Source organism: Histoplasma capsulatum, assembly GCF_000150115.1.
Source record: "Histoplasma capsulatum G186AR genomic scaffold supercont2.3, whole genome shotgun sequence".
In the NCBI taxonomy this organism is placed as follows: domain Eukaryota; kingdom Fungi; phylum Ascomycota; class Eurotiomycetes; order Onygenales; family Ajellomycetaceae; genus Histoplasma; species Histoplasma capsulatum.
In genome coordinates, this window is record NW_025544803.1 from 291,964 (window position 1) to 315,156 (window position 23,193).

Sequence of the window (23,193 nt, forward strand, 5' to 3'; positions counted from 1 at the left end):
TACTTCAGTTTCAGCAAGACCCTACATATCCCTAGTAAAGTTTATAAGATGCGTTTGATAGGCCAGCTAATATCGCACCCCGGGTTAGTAATTCATATCGTCCGGGCATAGAAATTATATGTTTCTTCCTCCCCACGGTCACCACTCTGAGTTGCTGTCGCACCACGGAAAGATTTCAGAGCGAAACAGAGGGATGCAATAGGAAACTTGAGAACTTCTCTGGAACATGTTTGCTAGCGAACAGAAACGAACACGAGGAATATTATTCACATGAGACGTGCAACCCTATTGAAGCATGTGGAAAGATGGGGGTCTCAGAGGAAGAATCCGCGCGGCCAGTTTGGAAATTTGGAAACCATAACATACTATCGCAAGAGCCCCTCGGCCAAAAAGAGGAAAATCAATGCCTGGGGCTTTCTGAGTAGCTCATTTTCTTGTCACGCATACACACTAATCAGGCAAACAGACAGGAGAACGCTATATCAACCAAAAGTACAGCCCAGCTTCAGAAAAGTCGGATGGAGAAACAACAGATAGTTAAATCGCTTTTAAAGAGTGACAGAACCAGGAAACAAGACAGGGAGAAAAACGAAGCCCAGAGTACAAAGCCCAGAGACGAGCACTGGAGTGGTACTCGAGCGGGTTACAGTTGCAAGGGGCTCGGATTTTCTGGCACAAGTTTGACCCTGGCATCTCATACTACCACTGTGCTCATCACACAGATTTCCCAACATCACATCACGAGTAGCACAAATGCGCGCTGATCTTGAATTAGGAGCGGATCAGAGCTGGTATTAGGATTAGATAGAGCATTGGGATCTGAAACACATAAAAAAAATCACCCATCCTATCCTCAATAATAAGATACGGGAGAACAGGCGAGGGTGGTGTCATGTGATCTATTCCTGCTGATTCAGCCTATCTCCCCGCTGAACTTTTTCTTGAACTCCAGTTCAGATGGAGGGGCAGGAGGACAGTATTATCACTCGACGGCGGATGCAATTCGCCAACTTTCACTGATTTAAATATAATAGTGGGACCTGATTAGAGGCACCACGGGGCGCAGAACAGACATGTCCTTTTCAATCAAAGTACCCTGCTCATCTGCAAATATTGGCCCAGGTTTCGATGTGATTGGTTGGTGGTACCTTGCAATGTCGGGATCTACTTGCTTCCTTCATCCATTTTTCTCAGGAATTGGGGACTGACGGCATAAAATTCACACAGGCCTGGCTCTTTCTATCTACCTCGAGCTTCACGTTACTACAAGGAGTACAACGTCCTCTAAATTTCAACTCAATTGTGCAATCACGTATGAGGGCGAGAGCGAAGCGGAGGTTAGCTTAGATCCGGAAGTCAATCTCATCACGCGCGTTGCCCTCTATGTTCTCCGATGTCACGATAAACGTGCTTTCCCTGTTGAGACTCATGTTCATATCAAAAACCCCATCCCCCTCGGAAGAGGCCTGGGTTCGAGCGGAGCGGCGGTTACCGCGGGGGTTATACTGGGGAATGAAATAGGAGGCTTAAATATGACCAAAGCTCGAATGTTAGATTACTGTTTGATGATAGGTATATGGTTTCCTGCGTCGATGCCCAAACTGTGTATATATCCATACTGAGGGTATTTATATAAATAAGAGCGGCACCCCGATAATGTTGCAGCAGCCCTATACGGCGGTTTCGTGGGCACCTATCTGAACGAATTGCGACCAGAGGATCTAGCTTGGAAAGAGATCCCTTTGAGTGAAGTTCTCCCAGCACCAGCCGGCGGTATTGATACTGGCGTGAAACCACCAGAACCACCCCTCGGGATTGGCCATTACAAAAAGTTCCCCTGGTCACCACAAATCAAGGCCATCACGATAATACCTAATTTCGAGCTGCCCACAGCGACAGCTCGTGAAGTCCTGCCGGAAATGTACTCGAGGGCGGACGTCGTATGTGGCCATCATCACATCGCGTTGAAAATTTTCTACCCGCATTACCGCTAACCGGCTCTTTTTCTTCTCCTTTGTTCTAGATATTTAACCTCCAACGCGCCACTCTTCTCCCATCAGCCCTCAGCCAATGCCCATTAGATCCAGATATGATTTACCTCGCAATGCAAGACAAAGTGCATCAGCCATACCGAAAACACCTCGTGCCAGGGCTTACTGAAATCCTCAATTCCATGACTCCTTCCACCCAACCCGGTTTATTAGGGATATGCCTTTCGGGTGCAGGACCTACAATCTTGGCCCTTGCCACGACTAATTTCAGTCAGATAGCCGATCGCATTGTTTCGCAGTTCGGACAACATGGTATCGAATGTCGGTGGGAGGTGCTGGAGCCTGCTGAGGACGGGGCGCTGGTGGAAAGGAAGTAAGTAAGTAGCATGGAGAGACGGAGGGGATGACGATTTTTTGGCATGTCATAGATATACAATTTTCATTACGTTGGAGTTTTAATGAGGCTAGATGACAATAGAGATTCCCTATTTATAAGCGAAGAATTTATATATATATGTATATATATGAATATATGTCGTTATAATACCCCAATAATCCTTTAATTCGAATACGAGATGTGTGTCTTCCAATCATAAGTGGCATTATTTGTTATGATAGGATTCCCCTTTTTGTTGGTTAAAAACATGGGTGCCATGTTTCTTTTCTTCTATTATTATTCATAGAGATGTCGCTGAGAAATACAATAAAGAAGAATTAGAAAAAGCTGTGTGGTGGCATATTTCCATAGCCTCCTTAACAGTTTTTTCAAACTCACAACCATGAAGTTCTCAAATGGAGTTTTATGCCATTGTTGCTAAGTGTTCGAGATCGTGTGTGTTCAAGAAAGTGGCGAAGCATGTTAAACGATCTCCAATTGAGATGAACTATATAAAAAATTGTAAACCCAACAGCTGGTGTTCTGGTTTCGGCCTGCCGCAAAATAGGACAAATCTATGTTCAAAATGCAGTGAGGGTAGCTATCCAGGTTAAAACATGCCATCCATATCCAAATCCAAAAATTCAGGATTACCCACTCCCATATCCGCTTCGTTGAGCACATCATCAATGCTTGCGTCTATGCCACTATCCATAGTCATACTAATCCCGCTAATTCCACTCATACCTATTCCCTGTTCGTTTCCGGCCCCATCACCCCCAGCCGCCGCTGCCACTGCCGCATCAAGCATGTCATTGAGATCACCTGCATCGTCCGCGACTTGATCCTGCTGACCGGCTTGCTCACCGCCTTGATCGTGCCTTTGGTTAGTCATTCCCATGCTTTCCTCTTCTAAATTGATATCTTGCATGATGTTGCCAACATCGATATTTGAGACTTCTTGTGACATCTGCGGGATAGCAGTAAGCGCATCGACTCGCCGATTTAACCGCACAATTAGCTCCGCACGGAGCGTGTCACTATCGACTAACTTGGGGATGGATTCACGCTCAAGGCTAAGTGCGTCGCGGAGTGTGAGAATCGAACAGTGGGGTACCGAATCTTTAGACGGATCAACGGGATGGAATGCTGCCCGCTCTACGGCAAAGGATTCCGCAAGGGGAGCACATATGAGCGTGGCAGCAATATCAAGGGCGAGATCACCGCTCCCCGTTTCCGCTTGCAATTTGAGCTCATCGATTATGCCTCGCAGTACGCGAACGGCGCCTACAAGTCGTATTCCGGCGACAATCTGACGGTGTGTATAGCTAGGCGGCGTCATGCTTATTTCAGGGCTTGTGCTCCAGAAAACAAATGACGAAAAAGTGTTGCGGATGCTGGCAACAATCCCTCCACCTGCTGGATTCGCAGCCCAGCCTTCAACTTCGCCGTAACGCGCTGTGCTGCGCCGCTGGAAAGAGTGGTATGGCTCTAAAGCCTCGAGAACGGGTTTAATATCGTTTCTCGAAGGATGCCTAGTACGAACACCCTTCAGCTGGTCTTCAAGCGGCTTTGCAGTTATTAATAGCACTGTGCGATGAATTTCCTGCGCTTCGCCAGATATGGAACTTGGTTTAACGAGGGCAAGCAAAAGTTTTAACGACGTAGCCAAATCACTTTCTGACTCCCAAATGTGATGACCAAGCCATGTTAATGCCATCACTAGAGATGGCAAGAGGAACGGTTCTAAGAGATCTGTAAAAATGAGTAACGTTCTTGCATGGTTTCATTCGGGAACAACGTACATTCAAACCCTCCTTTCAACGTCTCAAATTCTAGTTTTCCGGTTTCACAGGCCGCCAGACTTTGGCTGAAAAGCGTCGCTACGAGGAAGTAAAACTCCTGGGGACTGCATGATGACATTGAATCGTCGCTAATCCCTTCTGCAATGAACAAGGCTGTGATCCATGCTCCAAGATTATTTTTTTGCTTTTCATCCAAGTCTTCAAGTCTCTGACTCGAGGACCCATGGTTTAGAAGCCTGAGGACAAACGAGTCGGGGTTTGAAATTCCTAAGTCGTAATGAGATAGTCCGTATTTGTGTTTGAAGGCAAGAACCAGTAGTAATATGCTGCCGAATTCATCATAGACCGGTTGACTTTCCCCTGTATATGCTGTCAGCATGTTTCATAGAGCATACCTGAGAATGATCCTGTGTACCTTGTTCTTCGCCCCATTTCCAGGCATCAAGCAAAGCGCAGAGGGGCTGTAAGATAGTTGATGGGCTAATAAAAAGAAGCATGACGTCCAATGAAAGTGGCCTCCGTGAGAGGGAATTGCAAATATTCTTCAGGGTCATCGTTTCCTTCCTTGAGCATAAACTATGCATTACCTGGCAATGTAGTCAGATTTTGAGGAACGCCAGGGCAGCAACAAGAGAAAAAAAAGAAAGAAAGAAAAAAAAATCTCACTTCCGTGATAGCCGCCGCTATTGCACCAGCGTTCCCTTCCATTGACTCGAGTTCATTTATAAGTTGTTCTGCACGCTCAGGATTGCTATTAATTTGGGAAACTAGATCTTCTCTTCGAAACTGTCCTCCAACGGGCAAGGTTTGCATTGGGTTTTCTCCTAGAAGCCGCTCGATGCTCGCTTCGGGTATCAATTTGTGCAACGCACAGGCAAACAAAAATTCCTGTCGGACATCCGAGAGAATAGAATTTCCTTGCATGGCGAACATTTCCGAAAACGACGGAAAGGCGTTGGGGTCAATGCGACTGAGGGCGCGGGTGATACAAAGCTCCATGGGGATGGGATCAATAGCAGATGTACACATCTCGGCAAAAAATGGTGGCAGCTTGTTGACTAGGAAAGAGCGGAAGATAAACATTGTGCGGTTAGGCTCATTGCGATACATCCCATTTGATAAAACGTCAAAGGCCGCAGTAATAAGATCTTCAATCAGTGCCATGCGATCGCCCTAGAAAGACATCATGAGATTTGTGTAGTTGATAAAGTAGGGCTTCAAGAACTTACTCCATATCGGTTATTTAAATAGTTGACAACCATGTTATCATCAACCAGTGGTCTCCCGACGAGCTTCAAGACGATATTAACACACGCAGAGCAATAAATGAGAGGGGAAAAAGGCGCATACCAAGGCATTAACATATATATAAGGCCCTGCTCTGGAATTAATGATAACGCCGTCAAGCACGTTAGACTCAAATTCTAGAGCCGAGATATTGACATTTTCCATCATTGTATCCTCAAGAGATTTCTCTCCATCGTGACCATATAAGTTAAAATCTTTTTGCAGCGCTTCGAGCCTGTCACGTAGGGGAATTGATACACCAGCACATAGTGGAATATATTCAGAAAGAGCTTGTCCTAGCTTATTTCTCCACTCTGATGGGCAACAACAATCAGTAATTAATCCAAGTTGGAAATGCAATTACAGCCAATGTGACAGGAATAGAAAAGGTACCTTTTGTCCCAGCGGCAGAAAGAGCGTTTACTGATCTTTCAGTGCTGACAAGTGCAGCAAATAAAATCCCGAGCGATTCGAACACGGCCAGAGCATCCGGAGAGCTTGTCAGCGAGCTGGCGGGGTCGCCTTCCGGTTCACGACCTGAGTTCCATGAAAGAAGAGATAAAATCCATTGTGCGAGCGCAGAAAATGTGTTTCCGGCTTCAGCTATTGTCTTTGGGGCATGTCCTGAAGTCGCTGCTATCGTAGCATTGTGGATAACGCAGTAGTCGGTCATCAGCGTACTGAGGGGTGTTTTTGTGGCTGATCCATTCTGAACAGACGCTTGCTTCTGGGAGACTGTCGAATGCGCTAAAAGGGACTCTAGGATATCTTCAAGTTTAATGCTACCAAGCCTGTGTAGGGTGTCCACATAGAGCGGTATTAAGGGGTCCCAAGGCACATTTGTGACAACTCTTGCCGCTAGAATGATGTCTATTAACCTTCTCCCTGGGATGGAATGGCGATTCAGCATAACCGTCGCAAAACGCCCAAATTCAGCGGCATCGGATCTCTCAGAAAGGCACCGACGAAGAAAAGTTTTCCATTGCCCTGAAGAGCTCCCCGCAAACTTAAACCCTTCCATCATCTCTCTGCTGCGTGGTCTAATTCAACAAACGGGTGGTTTATATTCCCGAAGCAGAAACACAAACATGCCGACGTCCAGCCATAGCTAATACAGCTCATTCAGTGACATTGAATGGAAGCATCGTGTGGAAATTGTCATTGACAATGGATCTACCCACGGGCTTTATTATTCCTCGGTTGGATAAGATCAAAGATGGACGAGTGACGTTGACGCTTATATGATTAATCCGGTTCCGAAATCGTCAATGTTTGCACCCTTTGCTCTCTCTCAGGACACTGCAAATCTCGCCGTTTTAATATTTGCTCCACAGCTCGCGCAGGTTTTGTCCATTTGAAGAAAATATTTACTTCATAGTAACTTGAGTATCAGTATATTTAACCTAGAAACGTTTGGAGAAGTGATGGGACCGGCTTGCATATATGATGGCGAAACGCATCGAAGCCCACCATGACAATTCCCCTTCTAATTTCTCCGTCGAAAGATGATCACACAATCTTCGAACAATAGTTACGCAGCGCGTAACTAGACTACCGAACCCCAAAAGCATTGTAACTACCGAAGCTACATCAAAATGTTCTTTGAAGCAGGCGATCAATGCATCTGATCATTGGGCTCAAATTTGATGCTTAAAGATGTAGGCGCTAGATCCATTGTCGAATCTTGAAAGGAAGGCGAACACACCTTATCTAAATGAAGCGTATTCCTGACGAACCCCTCGGCAGAGTTTGATCTGACGCTTTGCACAAATGAAAAAGAAAGAATAGCTGGACAGATGGCTGGGTACCTACTAGAACTTGACAAGCTCTAATTCAATTATATCCAAGCACTCGGTGGCTGCCCAGTTTATTCCAATTTCCTTGTTCAAAGTCATAGACTCCAAGCCTCTTCAGTCTTAAACCACTGGATGACAAACTCTGGGCTGATATGAAGAGGCGTGGGTTTAAAAAGAAACCGTACCCGAGGCTGCATGAATACAACTTTGACATTGCATGCCATCTGTTATGTCTTATTTCTTTACATATGGCAACCTCACTAATGTTAATATCGTGGTCAAGGACAGCTCCGTCACTGACACCACTGACTGGGAGATATTTCCTTACTATCGAGTATGATGGGAGTATGTTGTACTCTACCTCAGTCCCTAGTAGTGAGGAGGACAGGGAGTGGAAGGCTTTATTGCGGAAGTATGTCTGATCACAGTGTTGTGCATGAATTCTGACGGCATTATTACTATCTCAGCAGAGATCCAGATGGTGAAAAAGTGATGAATGAAGTTCATCAAGAAAATAAGGAGCGAGACTCTTTAGTGAGGTGTTTGGTCTTTCTCTCTTAGAGATTGTTGGCGATTTTTTATCAGCATCTCATGCACCTCCTTGCTACATTATCATGTTTTACATGTAACTTTCTCTATCAAGAAATCTCATATCTTATGTGGGGAATGAGCCGGTGATGGTCAATTTTTATCACGTCTTTTGGAAGTGGTGGCGAAGTTTTCAAGGTGGCTGCGATCTGGGAAATGCTAAAGCAACAGTGATCTGTTTATATACCAGAATAAAGCCAGAGACAAAGAGCAAGTTGATATGGTTCAATATCATGTGAGCGCAGAAAAGAAACGGATACCCGAGTGACAGAAAGGTCCTAATGGATATAGGACACGTCCAATGTCCTCGTGTTCGATGCCTTTGACCAGGCAATTAAAGATTACCCCTCTTTCAAGACGGAGAGAGTACAGGATATATCGCTGAAGTTGATCAGCTTATGCTATTGAGTATAGGAAGGAAGCATACTAGAGGCTCAAGTCAGCATTTCCCTTCAGCCTGGCAGTTAGATTTAGGCCGCTTCAATAGCTTTGGTCATTTCGGCACTACGACTTTCGCAATTTCCCTTGGAGGTCGGATCATTGTGGCTGCACTTGTTTGATGGTTGCGATGGAGGTGTATGTGAGGAAGGTAAGATTGCTGCGAATTCCTTTGTAGCTAAGCTGAAGTCAAGTATAATAAAGCTGATTTTTGATGTCAGACAGGGCCACTACGGGAGTAGTGCCCGCCCAATTCTCAACTCTTTGGCCAGCGCCTCCTCTGGTCCCAATACTGCACTAGTGGCAGACAACCCTGATTACATATAGGATCCGCGCCGTCGCGAGATTGGATTGGATGTCAACACTGTAGTGGCTTTTACGTTTTTGCTGGGAGAACGCGAGGATGAGCTTTTGGATCACATTGATTCGCTATTTGGTGGAATGACAAGAAGCTCCATGAAACGTCAAGGCTGTAAGGGAGTGGTGTGGTGGCATCTGCAAGCGTTCTTGCGAGCGAGCCTGGGTTTGCAGAGAGTGCGATGTGCACGTTCAGGAGAGCAATCCACCTCCATGATGCCCGTCCGGATACAGTTGTCCCGCCCGCGGCTTCCGCAACAATTTACATCGGGGCGGGGCATCAAACTTCCTTTGTACCTGTTAGAATGAACCTACCCCCAGGTTATGGACAGCTATCAGCTCCTTGTTGAAATCTTTCTCTACCTTATATCTAGGTGATAGACCAAACGCCGGGCTCTTGAGAGAAAGCACGATTGTTTCCCATTAGCGGTTTCGAGATTGTAGAGGGTAACAGTGGAGGAGGAGGAGCTCCCCGACTACCGAGTTGATCGATTCTACCCGGTTCACCTGAGTGAAATTCTCCACGTTGCTACCAAATAGTAGCTAAACTTGGCTTTGGTACCTCGTCAACTAGTTGGCTCGCTGTTCTTGAGTACCATGGCTCCCAACTAACGTATGCAGAGGCCGTCATTATGTTGCGTTCAAAGTTTATGTTCATACATCATTGGTTCATCGTGAACTCCCATCTTACCATCGTATTTCCCGCCGCATGGCAAATACTTCGCACCGAGGGCGAAATAATATACGGAGATTGCTCGACTCATTCGAAGCGGTTGGCCCAGATGGCAAGCATATCGTTCTTGTCCTTGAGATTGCACAAATGAGCCTGCGTGACATGAAGTTGGTATTTTCGGCCCGATGGGTTTGAAAAACATTTTGTTAAAGCCACTATTATCGAGCTCCTTCAGGCCTTGGATTTCTTACATACCATGGAGAGGTTGCCCATACCGGTATTACGTCTTTACCTTTTAGGTTTTTTTATCATTTGATATATGTTATTTTGCTGATGTGTCTGTCATAGATATACATCCGGGCAACCTGCTCCTAGGCGTCTACGATAGCAATCTCATGCAAAAGCTGGAGCAAGAGGAATTCGAATCTCCAGTACCTCGAAAGCCAGTATCGCAATATATATCTCACGTTTGAGAAGGCCTAAGGGAGGCCCAATGCTATTGTCCGACTTTGGTGAAGTTATAATTGGCAAGGGGGCCTCATGGTGATGATATAATGCCTTGGGATACCGTACTCCTGAGACATTGCTTTATGTATGGTGGAGTTATCCAGTTGATATTTGGAGTATTGGTCTGACAGCGAGTTTTCCAGTCCCTCATGTATCGTGGTATATTTGACTAATTTATTTGTTGCTGATGATAGCTTGATTGCAGGCATAGGAACTTCTCTCCATTCAAATCGACGCTTCACAGCCCGTGATGGCGATGGCGACCTTTATGATGCTGCTAACCTTGCGCAGCGTATTGCCTCGCCAGGACTACCACCCCTTGAGTTCCTAAATAACAATCTGGAGAAAAAAGCTGACTTCTGGGATTAAAAAGGCATGTTTATTCGCTGACACACGATGTAGCAATTCTTATTCTAGTCGTTGACGATGCCCATGCCAGGGAATTGGCTTGTGTCTTGCTCCTATCTCAATATCCCGGACAATGGAAGCCCTCGATGCTCAACTGGAGGATAAGGCGGCTTTTCTTCGGTTTTTTCGAAGGGCTTTGACCTGGCTGCCTGAGAGGAGAGCAACAGAATTCTTTTCTTCTGGTGAGAAGCATGAATATCTTTTGTTGTGACATTTTGATTATCAAAGGAGGTCATCTGTCGTCGCGCCGGCAAACGGTTCCTCCGCATCCATCCAGGTACGATCGGGACTAGCACCCCTCGCTGCATTTTGCGTACCAGGGTTCATCCGTGCTGCTTCACCCGTCACCCGTCCTCTACCCGTTCTCACCTACATAGTGAACGTATCTCCGAGCAAACTCGAAGACCCAACGAACTCGAACAGTTTGTACCCCACACCAGGATTTGTTAGCCGGGTACTGGTACTTTGATAACAAAAAACCATAGCAAACAAAAAAGGTAACTCCCACATGAATTTTGGTGGGGGGTATAAAACTGTTTGTTCGTGTCGTTCGCCACTTTCTCGCTCGGACCACTTCCGCACTAGCGCGCCCACGGAAGAGAGCCGACCGGCCCATTCCCCGACACACCAAACAGCTGTCTTCCATGGACGACGTTAGCACGTGACACCTAACCTCCGTCCAGCTATGTATATACAGTGAGGGAAGCGAACAGGACAGCAACTGGAGAATAACTGGAAATTAGACATAGCAACCATCAGGGCGATTTATTCAATTAGCCAAAGAGGCAGAAAGGCTGGGCAGAGGAAGGGATGTCCAACATCAAACAGTCAATCCCTACCCCCTAATAACCCTTTCATACCAAGCGAAAATATCGAATGCAAATAGAGGCTGAAAAAGAAGTGGCTAAGGTTGTATGTGCAACCCCTTCATTTATAGATGTCCCAAGGTGGCAAATGGCTCGTGTACATAATTAGTTAGCTCGAGCCCTGCATTGACAGGAAAGCCAACTTACCAGCTTCCAGGTCCCAGCTTGGTCGGCAGGTTTAATGGTGCATTCATTAACTTGCGGGACGGCACAAACCCGTTTCCATCCGCCATAGTTCCTTGGGGATCGCTCGGAATGTGGTATTTGGGCATTCCTATCGTCTGTGGGGTAAGAATATATATTTTTAATTGTAAATCACTCATCCTTCCTTATTCCTGCTAATCATTTCCCCATCCCTGCAGGCCACCATAGTTTTTATGCAGGATGATGACTATACAATTGCCATTGAAAAGCTTGAGAACATGGGATTTATCCAAAGCATTTCAAATCACACTTCTTCTCCGAAGATCATGAAGAGCCATTCAAATCCACAACAGATGCTGAATGAAATAAATGCTGACCAAATCACCTTTACTATTCTTGTGCAGTATTTAATTATCCACATGATGATACGGTAGAAAAGGATTTTTTGCAGATATATCTATTTTCAAAGTCCTTTACACACATTCCTCTAGAGGATATTTCCCTTCCTTCAAACAACATAGCGTATACTGCAACCACAAAACAATTTGATATCTACAAATATATATACTATCCATTGAAACAGATGCTGATTGAAAGCTTTGTTAAGACTGCAAATTGATGAAGAAAGAGAGTCAGGTTATTTCACATGAGGTGAGTCATTGAGATCCTGGATATCTATGATGATAGAATACCTAGAGGTCAATAATGATGTTCTTGATCATTGTTCAGAGAAACATGCAGTGGAATGGTATAATATCAACTTTGATTGAATTCATGAGGTCAAATTTGGTTCTATGGATCAATGCATTTCGAAACACCTTGGCTCAGACAGAGAGCTACCAAAGATATGAGAGGGAATCTCTCGGAACTGGATAATGTCCGAATATTGACCCAAATACTGAATATCAATAGATAATTGAATTGACTATGATCACTCTGGTAATTACATGATAACTGGGCAGTATTTATAGGGAAGAGAATGCTCAATCATATGAGAGGGGCAGTGCTCAGGTTTCAAATAGCGAGATGTTATAAGATCCTTGATATATGAGATATTATCTCCGACAGAATCCTATTTAATATTTTTCCCCCTTTATTTGACTATAATACATGATATATTTTTCTTCTTGAACAATATTTAAGCAATATAATTCATATCATCTGTCAGACATAAAGTAAGGCTATGTTATATCCCCAAAATTCCATTGAATAAATAAAACTACGTGCTCTTCTCCCTGTCAACAGATTTCGATAATATTTATAATACTGTGTAATCCCGAAGACCATCGAATGGAACAAGCTTTCGCCCTCCACAGTAATTTCTTCTTTCTCTATCTCGACTTGAAAGCAGAATATACTCTTCATTTAACTTTCACCCGAAGCATTAAATTCCAGACGTTAACTCAAAGCCCGTAAAGTATTTACTTGTCTTTCTTAGCTGTGAATGACATGCTGTCAGCAGCTCTGATGAATTGAGAACTGTTGTTTCCGCGCTGGTGCAGAAGCTTGATATCCTGATACGCGATCTACTGACACCGTGCTGTCAAAACTGCCGAAGTGGTCAGGCGATGTTAAAAGCAGCTGGACACACTAGCCGGATCAAGGGTTGGGGTCAGTGCACGATTCCCATCACGATACCTAGGCACGGTCGAGAGCGCCCAAAGCGGCACCGCACGGCGACCGATGCCAGAAATCGGCCCCCGAAACTATCAAAGGTGAATACTGGGTGTAATAGTCAAATAAATTAATCACCTCTTGCTTTTATACACTTATCACCATAATATCTCGATATTTTGATGTCTAATCCAGATACAGGATTAGTTAGTTAGCTGGAGCTCATAACGGCGATTACTAATATGTTGAATCCTTTTCTCGCCCTTACCTTTCTCCTCTAATCGCTGCAGGTTGATAGCAAATCGATGTATGCGGGGAGAAATGTATTGCAAAGATCAACGAAAAATCCATTTCCAAATAGCAATTCGGCACCTGTTCTATTTTCCAGGAAAGTCTCTGGAGAGCCCAGGTAGATAAGATATGGTTGATGAAACGGCCGGAAGGAACCTTCAAGCAAGACAGAGGAGACGCGGGTCAGAGAGCATCAGGCCCTGGCTCCGTTTCCGCCATTGGCCATCAGTGTTTGGCGCCCGTTCCCAAAGAAATGGGAAGTATTTCTCAATCCCGGGTTTTCTAGCTCCCTGGGTATCAAAGTAAAACAGAAACATGTAGTTACTGTATTTACCTATCGGATCTTTTAACGGGCATTCTCTGTATTGACGTATTCACGTGAAGAGAGCATTGGGGACAACTTCTCTGATATTCTTAAGCCATACCTCACTCCCTCACTCCCTCCCTCCTCCCCACCCCCGACTCGAGGCCTTTCGAAGGTTAAGTAAAAGGGGAATACGCCCGAAGGGCTCTTGTTTCTGGGGGGTGGATGAGTTAGACCACCTATATATCGTGTCAAGCTGAGATTCCCATAGGTTTCTCACCCCTTATTATGTCTCCGAGTATGATTCGCATCAACTTTTTCAACTTTTTCCCTCGGTATTTTCATGCATGGCCCGGAAAACTCGACGGCTTATACGGTGCCAAACGAAAAAAAAAAAAAAAAAAAACCACAATATAATATTATCTCGCTAAAAATCCACCTTGAGCACGCAAAGAAAGGGGGAAGCAAAACAAAACAAAGCAAAAGGAAAGAAAAGGAAAGAAAACAAAACTGCACTAGACTAAACAAAAGAAAAATATCCGGACAACAGCAAACTCAAGGACAATAAGTGAACATGGCCTAGCTGCACTTGGGGAAAGTTATTTGATGTTACATATCAAACAGGAGGAAGATAAACAACACCTCTAGAAATCCCAACCAAAGTGTCATGAACCTAGCGAAGCACAATAAACGCCCTTGAGGATAACCAACGAAACCGTCGTACAGACGAAAATAGGAGACATAAATGCGTACAACGGATGAAAAAAAAAAAAAATCCGTCAAGATCTCGCGCTTCTCGCACTTCTTTCGCGAGAGTGATTTGAAGAGCCATTCAGGCCCTCCGGGGCTCGAGGCCCTACCATCCAGTCCTCCATCGCAAGCCACTCGCTCCAGCGTTTCTCTGCAGCCTCGATCTCCGCGTCCGCTGATCCCTGCAAAGGTCGTAAAAACGGGATTGTCTCCAAAGGCTGCATATCATAATTTTGTTTGACAGATGCCCACCCGCCGCTTTTCGCGGCGAAGAAGTAGTTGCGCCGCTCCTGTTCATGGAGATGGCCAACACCGGCAACCCAATCATCACCAAAAAAGCCATGCAGGACACCTGGGAAATCCATACCTGTCGCTACCAGCCGTCGAATATAAGGGACAAGGGAGACAGCGGGACATGATCGCGGCTGGTTTGGCGATAGGTTGGATTGCGAGCTAGTATGAGGAACGTTCGAAGGGGAATTGAAGATTGGATTCGGTTGTCTCTGAAAAGGAAGGTAAATATTGAGGAAGGACGACAGCGCCTGAATGGGAATACTATGTTGGGCGTGATCGAGGAAATAGCGCTGGCAGTTTTGGTAACGCGGATACCATTCAAATATGTCGAATTGAGGATCATCGGCACGGTGGGAGGCCTCTGACAGACCCACCATAGCGGCAGGATCAAAATGAGTTCGCGGGTCACTCATATTATCCCTGGAGCTTCGGAACTGGGATGTGATTGATCTGGAAAAAAAAAATATTTTGTTTTAGCTTCGACGTTTATGTTATGTTATTAGGATCGTTGGCGGTGGTGGAAGGGAATGAAGGCGCGTTTGAAACTGAATACCTCCGGGTGGTCTTTCTGCGGGCAGTAGATAGGAGTGTTCTAAAACGAGACGATGTTGACCTCAAGAGCTTCCGGATTAAACTAGAATCTCTCCTGCGTCGGGGGACCCTTGAGGACATTTGTTGACAGGAATGGCGATTCGTACCGGAGAGCACAAGAGACTGGACGGTATAATCAGAGAACGGTAGGAACCCAAACGCTCAGAGGATCTCGGGTTCCAATAAATCTTGGTGATCTATCCACATTGATCCATGCATCGAGCCTTGGCTGCTAAAGTGGTACCTTGAAGTGTTATATGTTTGCTGGCGAGACCCGTGAAGCACTGGGATGCGGTATATAAGTTGACGGAACCGTCCCACAACTATCTGGTACCCGCACTCATGCAAGTCAGGTCTGATACGAAAAAGAGAACAACAATTTTGGCGGATGGTAAACTGAAAGGTCGATCCGCTGGTAACCTATCATGTGGAGTGTCCAATCGCTTTGGTGTATCGCCTAGCCTGAATCGTACCAGATCGAAGATACTGGCGATGGGGCTTGAGCCAAACCCAAAAAAAAAAAAAACAAAAAAAAAAAACTGGACTTGGGCTGTGTGGATGCCGACGCCATTCAAAGATGGCCTTGATCGACCTTTGACCCCTGGTTGCTTATTGTTTCCCTTTTGGCTGCTGCATTTGTTTTTCCTTCATCACTTGCGCCAAAATCAGAACATCCTCCGGGGAAACATGAGCCTATTTTTGGGGGGCGTTGTGACAAACAGCGCGGTTGATGTTCCTGTACCCTACAACATTCGTTTTTAGGTTGAATTAATGGCTTGAGAGCGACCAGGGTACAAACATGCTCAAGTAATCCAGAGAACCATGGGGCGGACTGTCGATGCACACATTAGAAGTACCCGCGCAAATGTCCGCCTTCGGTGTGAACTTCACCTCCTCTCAGCTCAACCTCTGAAACGCTGAGGTTGGCTCCAGCTTTTGAAGGGTCAAAGACGCAGCAACTTGTTTTTTTGCACTCATTTTTTGGAAAACTCTAATGCTTTTTTTGATCCCTCCACTCTTTATCCCCACTAGGCCTTGGTATTGGAGTGGGGGAGGAAGAACCCAGATCTGAGAAACATATAAAATAGCCGGCTCATCGACGAACCCAGCCTGGCGAGCCGATGATGTTGAACAAGCAACTATCAAGGAGCGGTTGTCTTCACACTTTGTGATCAATTTTCACTTCTTTTTCTGGCTCTGAATCGGGTATCTGTGGCACTGAGGAGGAGCTGAGCGTCTGGTGGGCGTGGGCGGTCGCTATGGAGGACGGAAGATCGAGATTGATTGATTACACCTTCGAGGTAGGCCATTTTTACACCCAGCCAAGAGTTTTAACGGGGTTCAAATAGGCATAGTGTATACCCAGCCATACCCATTAAAATACCACCTCTTCGTTTCTTCGCAAATGTTTTCAATTGCATACTATTTCAATAACTCTATAGAATAGATTTTGGGGGTTGCGAGACTCTTGTGATAACTCAAATAAAAGGTCACGTATGCTATAGTGTCAGCTTCTATAGCCCTGGCAGGAAACTTTTGTTCCACACTCAAGAATAAATTTAGGGGCGTTCTGAGGGTCGGCGGATTCAATCCACATTGACATCCAAAGAAATTTGGAAATTGGTGGAGACGCTGGGCCGGGCTAAGATCAATAGACCGAACCTGCTAACCGTGCTTGGTCACACTCAAAGCTGAGAGTCCGTTCCCCCGGACGAGTGGATGCATTCACGTCGATAAAGAGACATTTCATGGCGCTTATCATAAGCTAACAACGTCAATACAAACAAAAAACAAAGAAAAAGAAAACAAGGAGAGCAGAAGCGAAGCAGAGGAAAATGAAAATAAAAAGAGAGAAAGAAAAATAATAATGCTCCACAAGCCCATCCCATAGATGCGATGGCTGGGGCGCACACCCGAATTCAACTGGGGAATTGCTTCGCATCGAGTCAAGCAAGAAGACAGCAGACATTTTGAGTTAGCTATTCGCTAACTCCAGCCAAATTGTTGATCTTTGTTGTCATTGCAATATGGTTCGTTGTTCCACTGATCTTCCCGTACATCCGAGATCTCTTCCGTCCACAGTGGGGCAGATCAACTCCGGAGTCCTGATTCAGGGCAGAACATCATGCAAACGGCATCGGCATGTTTGCACGCGGGGTAAGTCAAGGAGCAAGAATAAGAGGGGTGGTTTGAAAGCGAGCATTTTCCAGGCTTTCAATTCAAACACATAAAAAATACATTTTCTGCGACACAACACGGGGAGAATGCCGCTGCCAAACCAACCGCTAACTTGTGCGAACTATTGAATAATAATGCCATTGTTACATTATTACTAGCTGTACTAAGCAGTGCCCAAAAGATTCGCGCCAAATTCGGTCAGGCCATTGGCCGAAACTCTTGGTATGCAGGTTTCCATTTGAATTTCTAGCCTCTCACACTCTCACACACGTCCCCAATGTGCTCTACAGATCTGTACGCAGTATGCCAGTTCTGCGGTATTTTCTTTTTCTATCAAGCGTCAGTAGTCTCAGGCGGCCGATCCGGCAACCTGCCAGGTTGTGACGGTGCCAGCATCATCATGTGTCGGGAGGGGGTAGGGATACACTGCGTATTCCAAGTGGCGGGATGAACTTGTCAGCATGCCGAGAAACACCATCTTTCATTCGCCTGTTGACGAACAGCTTGAGACTGTCCAGAGATTCTCCAGATGAGTGCCAACAATATAGCTCGGGTTGCAATCATCTTACCCGAACAGGGATATGATATCGGGGTCGATAGATCGATCGACTGGCTCAGCAAGTCCTGGGAGGGGGCTGGGGTGGATGTCTGTTTGGCAGCTATTCCCCACCATAGAGCTCATGCCAGAAATTTGTGGATTTCTTTTCGCTTTTCCCCTGACACCTTAGCTCCGACGCTGGGCCTTGTCGCGCCGGTGAGCACGTCGTCACACATTGCTGGTTGCAACTGAGACATGTGCGTAAATCGTCTAAAATATCGACTTCGAGGTTGTGAAGATGACCTACGAAGCGAAGTGCCACGCCACAGTGAGGCTGTGACTATGATGGCCTCCTCTACCACGCAGGGGGCCTTCATGGATTTTGTAAATCGTCCCTCGAATCTATCCCATTCGTCGGTGGAGTGTAGCCCTTGACTTCGCCGCTCCGTACCCGCTGAAACTAGCTAGCGAGGACATGCCCCAAGTTAGCTGGCATATCTGCCTGGTAGCTATCGCTAACAGGCTCCCAGTACCATGTCCCAGGCCGCTCAGGAACCTTACAGCCTTCAAAAGCCTCCTTCAAAACCAGAGATAATCTGCCGGTTTGCCAACTTCGTACTCGAACGCTAGACCTCCCTGGAATCCCGTTGAAGAAATGTTTGAATTCCACCGAGGACTAGTATGCTATGCAATATGCACTTCGCATCCGTCGCGGAAGCCGCGGATTACCAGCTGTTCAATCATTGGCTAGATTACCGGGCTTTTTACCAAAAATCCATGAGTTACCTGTCACACCGACATTGAAGGCCGGACGGACATGAACAGGTACACAGAGAGAGTATATTCGTACCAGATCTTTCGAGGCTGCGGCGCAACTTTGTCGGTAGTGCGGGGAACAAAAGTTTCATTCAGCGAATGAGATATTACTCCAAAAAGTGAATGCAAAAATATATAAGTATATCTGTATGTATGTATATATAATCTTTATGTCTGCACATAAGGCATTGAGGTTCAATACTACATCAATACTGCACAGAATAAACTGGTTCATGAGTATGTATATGTACATCCGTGCTCCCGAGATATTTGCCAGTCAAGCAAAACCCGCAGCAAATGGCGTGCGTTGATCAGGATATCCCACCACAAAACCAGGCCAGAGGTTTTCTTTGAACTGTTTCTGGAAAATGGGGCAGGCGAAGGGTTGGGAAATGTGATGAAGTTGTGCTAGATATAGATACAGGCTTTTCTTTTATGGTTATAGCCTGGCACTGTATATCATCCCAACATAATCCTCAGATACAGAGTGCATCAAGGGACATGATCTTCCCAGCCAATTATTTAGAATTATAGTTTTTTTTGTTTAATTGGCACAGAGAGGGTGCCACAGAAATTCTTGTAAATTAAGATTGATAATTACACCACTTATAAAACCAGGTCTGAAATTCTCAGAAAGCTCGTTGTTTAAAAAATTGATTTTATTCGCTTTTTCACTTTGGTTTTTGGGTGATGGAGAAACAGATTAAATCATTGTGTAGAACTGTTATTCAATAGTAGTCCACAGGTTAGATTATACTTTCCATAGTTATAACAAAAATGAACTGAATCAAGACAACAAAAAAGAAAATAGAAAAAAGATTTGATCAAAAATTGTTGTATAAAAAGAATACTTATTGGGATGGAAGAAGAATAAAATTGGTTCATTCAAAGATCGCCGGTATCACCACGATAACACCTCCTTTGTATGAACCTTACTTACGCCCTCTGGTGATGATTCGTCCTGATTGTGTGAGGTATGTTGGTTGTTGCTACCAAAATAAAATAAAAATAAAAAAAATCAAAATAAAAGCACAATAAAAAATCAAAATAAAAGCACAATAAAAAACCAAAAACAGAATAGCCAAGGTGGCTTACCAGTTATGCATGACATGCTGTTGGTAAGTGAAGAATGCTCAACGTAAACGTTGTCTGCTAAGTTATTTTCTTATTTATACTACTGGTATTTAACTCAAGAAGACAGTTTACACCAAAACCATAGGATAAACACAACATTCATTCGTTAACGTCAAGGAAGAATACAGGGTCCAACAATCGCCAGAACTGTGGGTGAACGCTCGCATGGATATGGAAGAGCATGCATGAACCATGAATAAAAACCGAACACCGCAAGGAACATGGAAGTGATGAAAATCGCAGGAAGATATCCCAAAATCAGGCACCAACTATTCCACCCAAACACTGCTCATGATTCTATGAGACAAGCACGCATGATCGATCCCACGCAAAACAAAACAAGACATGAGTATCAAAATAAATGGCACAAAACGCCAGAGGCAACGTAGGAACCCCCAACGTTACCAGCAGACCGATCAATATACAAGACGGTTATAAGTGACAGGAAGCAATGATCTCTTGGAAACTGAAAATTGGAAAAATGGCCCCATATTTTCACCACCAATCGCCCTGATCATTCATCGCGGCTGCAACTTTCATGAAGCCAGCAATGTTGCTTCCCGTAACTAAGGAAGGTAATCCGCCGCCCTCTTCAGGCAATACATATTTCTTTGCCGTCTGAACGCCGATCTCGAAGCACTCCTTCATGATCTGCTTCAATTTCGCATCGACCTCAGAAGCTGTCCAGGTTAGGCGCTGCGCATTCTGCGCCATCTCCAAACCGGAGACAGCAACACCGCCTGCATTGGCTGCCTTTCCGGGGCCATACCAGATGGATTTCCCCATGGCGTGGAAGCGGCGACTGGCTTCGAAGTGCTCAACAGCAGCCAGCGTGCAACCCATGTTAGACCCCTCGGCAATGTACTTAGCGCCAGCGTCCATCAATGCCTGAGCTTCGGGTCCAGAGACCTCATTCTGCGTGGCGCAGGGCAGGACGACGTCAACTTTGCCGACGTGCGTCCACGGTCGCTCGCCCTCGACGTATTTGTATCGTCCGCGGAAGGAATCGGTGTTAGCAAGGCTAGACAGTTGCTTGCGTTCGACTTTGAGCTCTTGCACCAGGTATATTTCTTCTGGGGTGATACTATCCACGTGGTCGCGGACAATTAGTGATCCCTTGCTGTCGCTGAGAGAGCAGACGGTGCCGCCGAATTCGATGACCTTGAGTGCTGCGTATTGCGCGACGTTCCCCGAGCCGGAGATCGCAACTCGCTTGCCTTTGAAGCTTTCTTTGCCGTCTGTGGCATATTCGATCATGTGTTGGACGTACTATAGAGAATTGAGGTTATCGGTCAGTTTAGTTGACATGAGCCCCAAAAAGAGTAGAGCAACTAAATAACTGGGCTGTTCGGAGGTGCAAACATACGTAAACCAGACCATACCCAGTGGCCTCGGGGCGAATGTGGCTTCCCCCCCAGCTAAGTCCTTTCCCAGTCAATACGCCCTCCCACAGGTGTCGCTGTCTCTTGTATGCACCGAATAGGAAACCAATCTCACGCCCTGAAACACCAATGTCGCCAGCTGGAACGTCAATATCAGCACCGATATGCTTGCTGAGTTCCATCATGAAGGCGGAACAGAATTTTCGGATTTCGTTGTCCGATTTTCCCTTAGGATCAAAATCGGCGCCTCCCTTTCCGCCACCCATGTTCACTAAATGGGGAAGAACAGTGGCACATCAGTTTTCTGGACATTATTTTGCTTTTTTTTTCTCTTCTCTCTTTTTTTTTGTGGGGGGGAAGACACCTTCGGCTTGCTCTAGGTGTCCGATTTGCTAGGGGTCAAAACTTACATCCCGTCAGGGCGTTTTTGAAAATCTGCTCGAAGCCCAAGAACTTCAGGATGGACATGTTGACTATTTGATCCGAGGTTAGCATAAAAAAGAACACTGGAAGGCGACGGGCAGAGGAAAATACTCCCATACCTGTGGGGTGAAACCGAAGGCCTCCCTTGTAAGGCCCCAGAGCAGAGTTGAATTGAACCCGGTAACCCCGGTTGACTTCCAGCTGCGAATCCATCAGACTCGGGGTATATTCAAACTGAAGTGTCTACGATGTATCGTGGTTTTACTCACTTGGCCCTTGTCATTTTCCCAAGTCACACGGAACTGAATGGTACGCTCTGGCACAGCTGCCACGGCGAGCGCTCTGCGATATTCTGGGTGCTGGTCGAAAAGAGTGGAGTTTTCCAAAGTAAAGGCCAGCTCTGTACTCAATATGCCTAATCAGCACGCTTATCCTTCCTTTTTCGCATTTTATATTGCCTCATTCATTTTTATTTTATTTTATTTTATTTTCCAACATCGATGCTGTCCGAGATAGAAGGTGGCGAGACAACCCACCTCTGTACGCCTGCTCGAACTCTGGCTCCACAGCGAGATGAGACATTTTTGTCCTCTCTCTTTGATTTCCAAAATGTATCGCAATAAAGATCAAGTCCAATTGGCCTCAAGAGATATATCAGATTGGTTTGGAGGACTGGGTAGAAAGATGTCGTTACGGCCTCGGCGGTGGATCCGCTGGGAACACAGTAGCTATGACTTTGAGAAACAATTCGACCACCGAGAGGCACAACGAATATCAAGAAGAGGGCGAAAGGATAAAAGGAACAGATTGGATGGGGGGATTATTATTACATATATATACAAAATTCTAAAATAGAGGGGGAGGGGGCGAATTTGTTTATCTCCTCGCCAAAGAAAAAGAAGGGCCAAAAAAAAAACCATAATCAGGTCGCCCTCGGAACCGGATTCCAGAACAAAGAGCGTTATCGGCCGGATCAAGCGCTTAAAATCCAAAGCTTGTGCGTATGCATTGGCCATTTCCATTAGGTTCTACTATGACTATTCAGTCTCCGTTCAAAAAAATCGTGAAATTACCAGCAACAGGGCCGGAAACGGAGGGGCGGAAGGAAATTGCGGCGTGCGAGATAAGGACAATAGCAGCCATTGGAGCTTGCTGGGTCGAGTGACGTAACTTACGGATTACCATCGAGACTTCTGATAAGCCGGAGGTGTGGATCCAACGTTCCTTGCACATGCGAGGAATTTGTAAGTGGATAGATAGGGTGAGTATCCATGTTGTTATAAGTTATAACCACCAGTTAGCAAACAACCCCCCAGAAACAGTTGAGATGGATATACAGAGACTTGGCTGGTATCAAGTCTGGCATCAAGGCCCCGAGACCGGATTGATTCCGCAGTAGAGCTTTGGTGTGAGATTTGCAATAAATTTCTGGCGTGTGCAGGGACTAACTAGCACTGTTCTACATCTCCACACACACAACCATATCATGCTATATATATATATATACATATATCCCACTAATCTTTAACCGCCAACTACAAAGCGGAGTGTTGCTCGTTTCGCACTCTTCTATCCTGGGCTACCAGTTCTTCTCTTGAACTACGGAAGCCCAAAAGCTAATTTTGCGGAGCGGTGGCATCTG

The 23,193-nt window shown here is 45.5% G+C and overlaps 7 protein-coding genes across 7 annotated transcripts; 3 read left to right on the plus strand and 4 right to left on the minus strand.

Annotated features, from left to right (window-relative positions):
* Positions 1-1,000: 1,000 nt before the first annotated feature.
* Positions 1,001-2,564, plus strand: HCBG_02275 (homoserine kinase; the record flags this gene model as incomplete). The annotated part of the gene is made up of 4 exons (XM_045429324.1): positions 1,001-1,137; positions 1,228-1,572; positions 1,642-1,940; positions 2,024-2,564. The coding sequence occupies 4 exons, from the start codon at positions 1,074-1,076 to the stop codon at positions 2,366-2,368; spliced, it is 1,053 nt and encodes a 350-aa protein (XP_045289219.1).
* Positions 2,565-2,926: 362 nt separating this feature from the next.
* HCBG_02276 (uncharacterized protein) lies at positions 2,927-6,483 on the minus strand (the record flags this gene model as incomplete). The annotated part of the gene is made up of 7 exons (XM_045429325.1): positions 2,927-4,122; positions 4,173-4,532; positions 4,588-4,759; positions 4,839-5,345; positions 5,402-5,464; positions 5,523-5,773; positions 5,853-6,483. The coding sequence occupies 7 exons, from the start codon at positions 6,481-6,483 to the stop codon at positions 2,978-2,980; spliced, it is 3,129 nt and encodes a 1,042-aa protein (XP_045289220.1).
* A 1,020-nt stretch (positions 6,484-7,503) lies between these two features.
* On the plus strand, positions 7,504-8,111 carry HCBG_02277 (uncharacterized protein; the record flags this gene model as incomplete). Its single annotated transcript, XM_045429326.1, has 3 exons — positions 7,504-7,667; positions 7,723-7,789; positions 8,034-8,111. The coding sequence occupies 3 exons, from the start codon at positions 7,504-7,506 to the stop codon at positions 8,109-8,111; spliced, it is 309 nt and encodes a 102-aa protein (XP_045289221.1).
* A 1,856-nt stretch (positions 8,112-9,967) lies between these two features.
* HCBG_02278 (protein kinase) lies at positions 9,968-10,366 on the plus strand (the record flags this gene model as incomplete). The annotated part of the gene is made up of 3 exons (XM_045429327.1): positions 9,968-9,977; positions 10,024-10,110; positions 10,236-10,366. The coding sequence occupies 3 exons, from the start codon at positions 9,968-9,970 to the stop codon at positions 10,364-10,366; spliced, it is 228 nt and encodes a 75-aa protein (XP_045289222.1).
* A 3,858-nt stretch (positions 10,367-14,224) lies between these two features.
* Positions 14,225-14,902, minus strand: HCBG_02279 (uncharacterized protein; the record flags this gene model as incomplete). The annotated part of the gene is made up of 1 exon (XM_045429328.1): positions 14,225-14,902. One exon carries the CDS (start codon positions 14,900-14,902, stop codon positions 14,225-14,227), a length of 678 nt encoding a protein of 225 aa, XP_045289223.1.
* A 3,034-nt stretch (positions 14,903-17,936) lies between these two features.
* On the minus strand, positions 17,937-18,540 carry HCBG_02280 (uncharacterized protein; the record flags this gene model as incomplete). The annotated part of the gene is made up of 2 exons (XM_045429329.1): positions 17,937-18,260; positions 18,496-18,540. The coding sequence occupies 2 exons, from the start codon at positions 18,538-18,540 to the stop codon at positions 17,937-17,939; spliced, it is 369 nt and encodes a 122-aa protein (XP_045289224.1).
* A 1,219-nt stretch (positions 18,541-19,759) lies between these two features.
* On the minus strand, positions 19,760-22,333 carry HCBG_02281 (NADP-specific glutamate dehydrogenase; the record flags this gene model as incomplete). The annotated part of the gene is made up of 6 exons (XM_045429330.1): positions 19,760-21,015; positions 21,113-21,399; positions 21,539-21,601; positions 21,671-21,752; positions 21,821-21,951; positions 22,088-22,333. The coding sequence occupies 6 exons, from the start codon at positions 22,131-22,133 to the stop codon at positions 20,242-20,244; spliced, it is 1,383 nt and encodes a 460-aa protein (XP_045289225.1).
* Between the last annotated feature and the right edge of the window lie 860 nt (positions 22,334-23,193).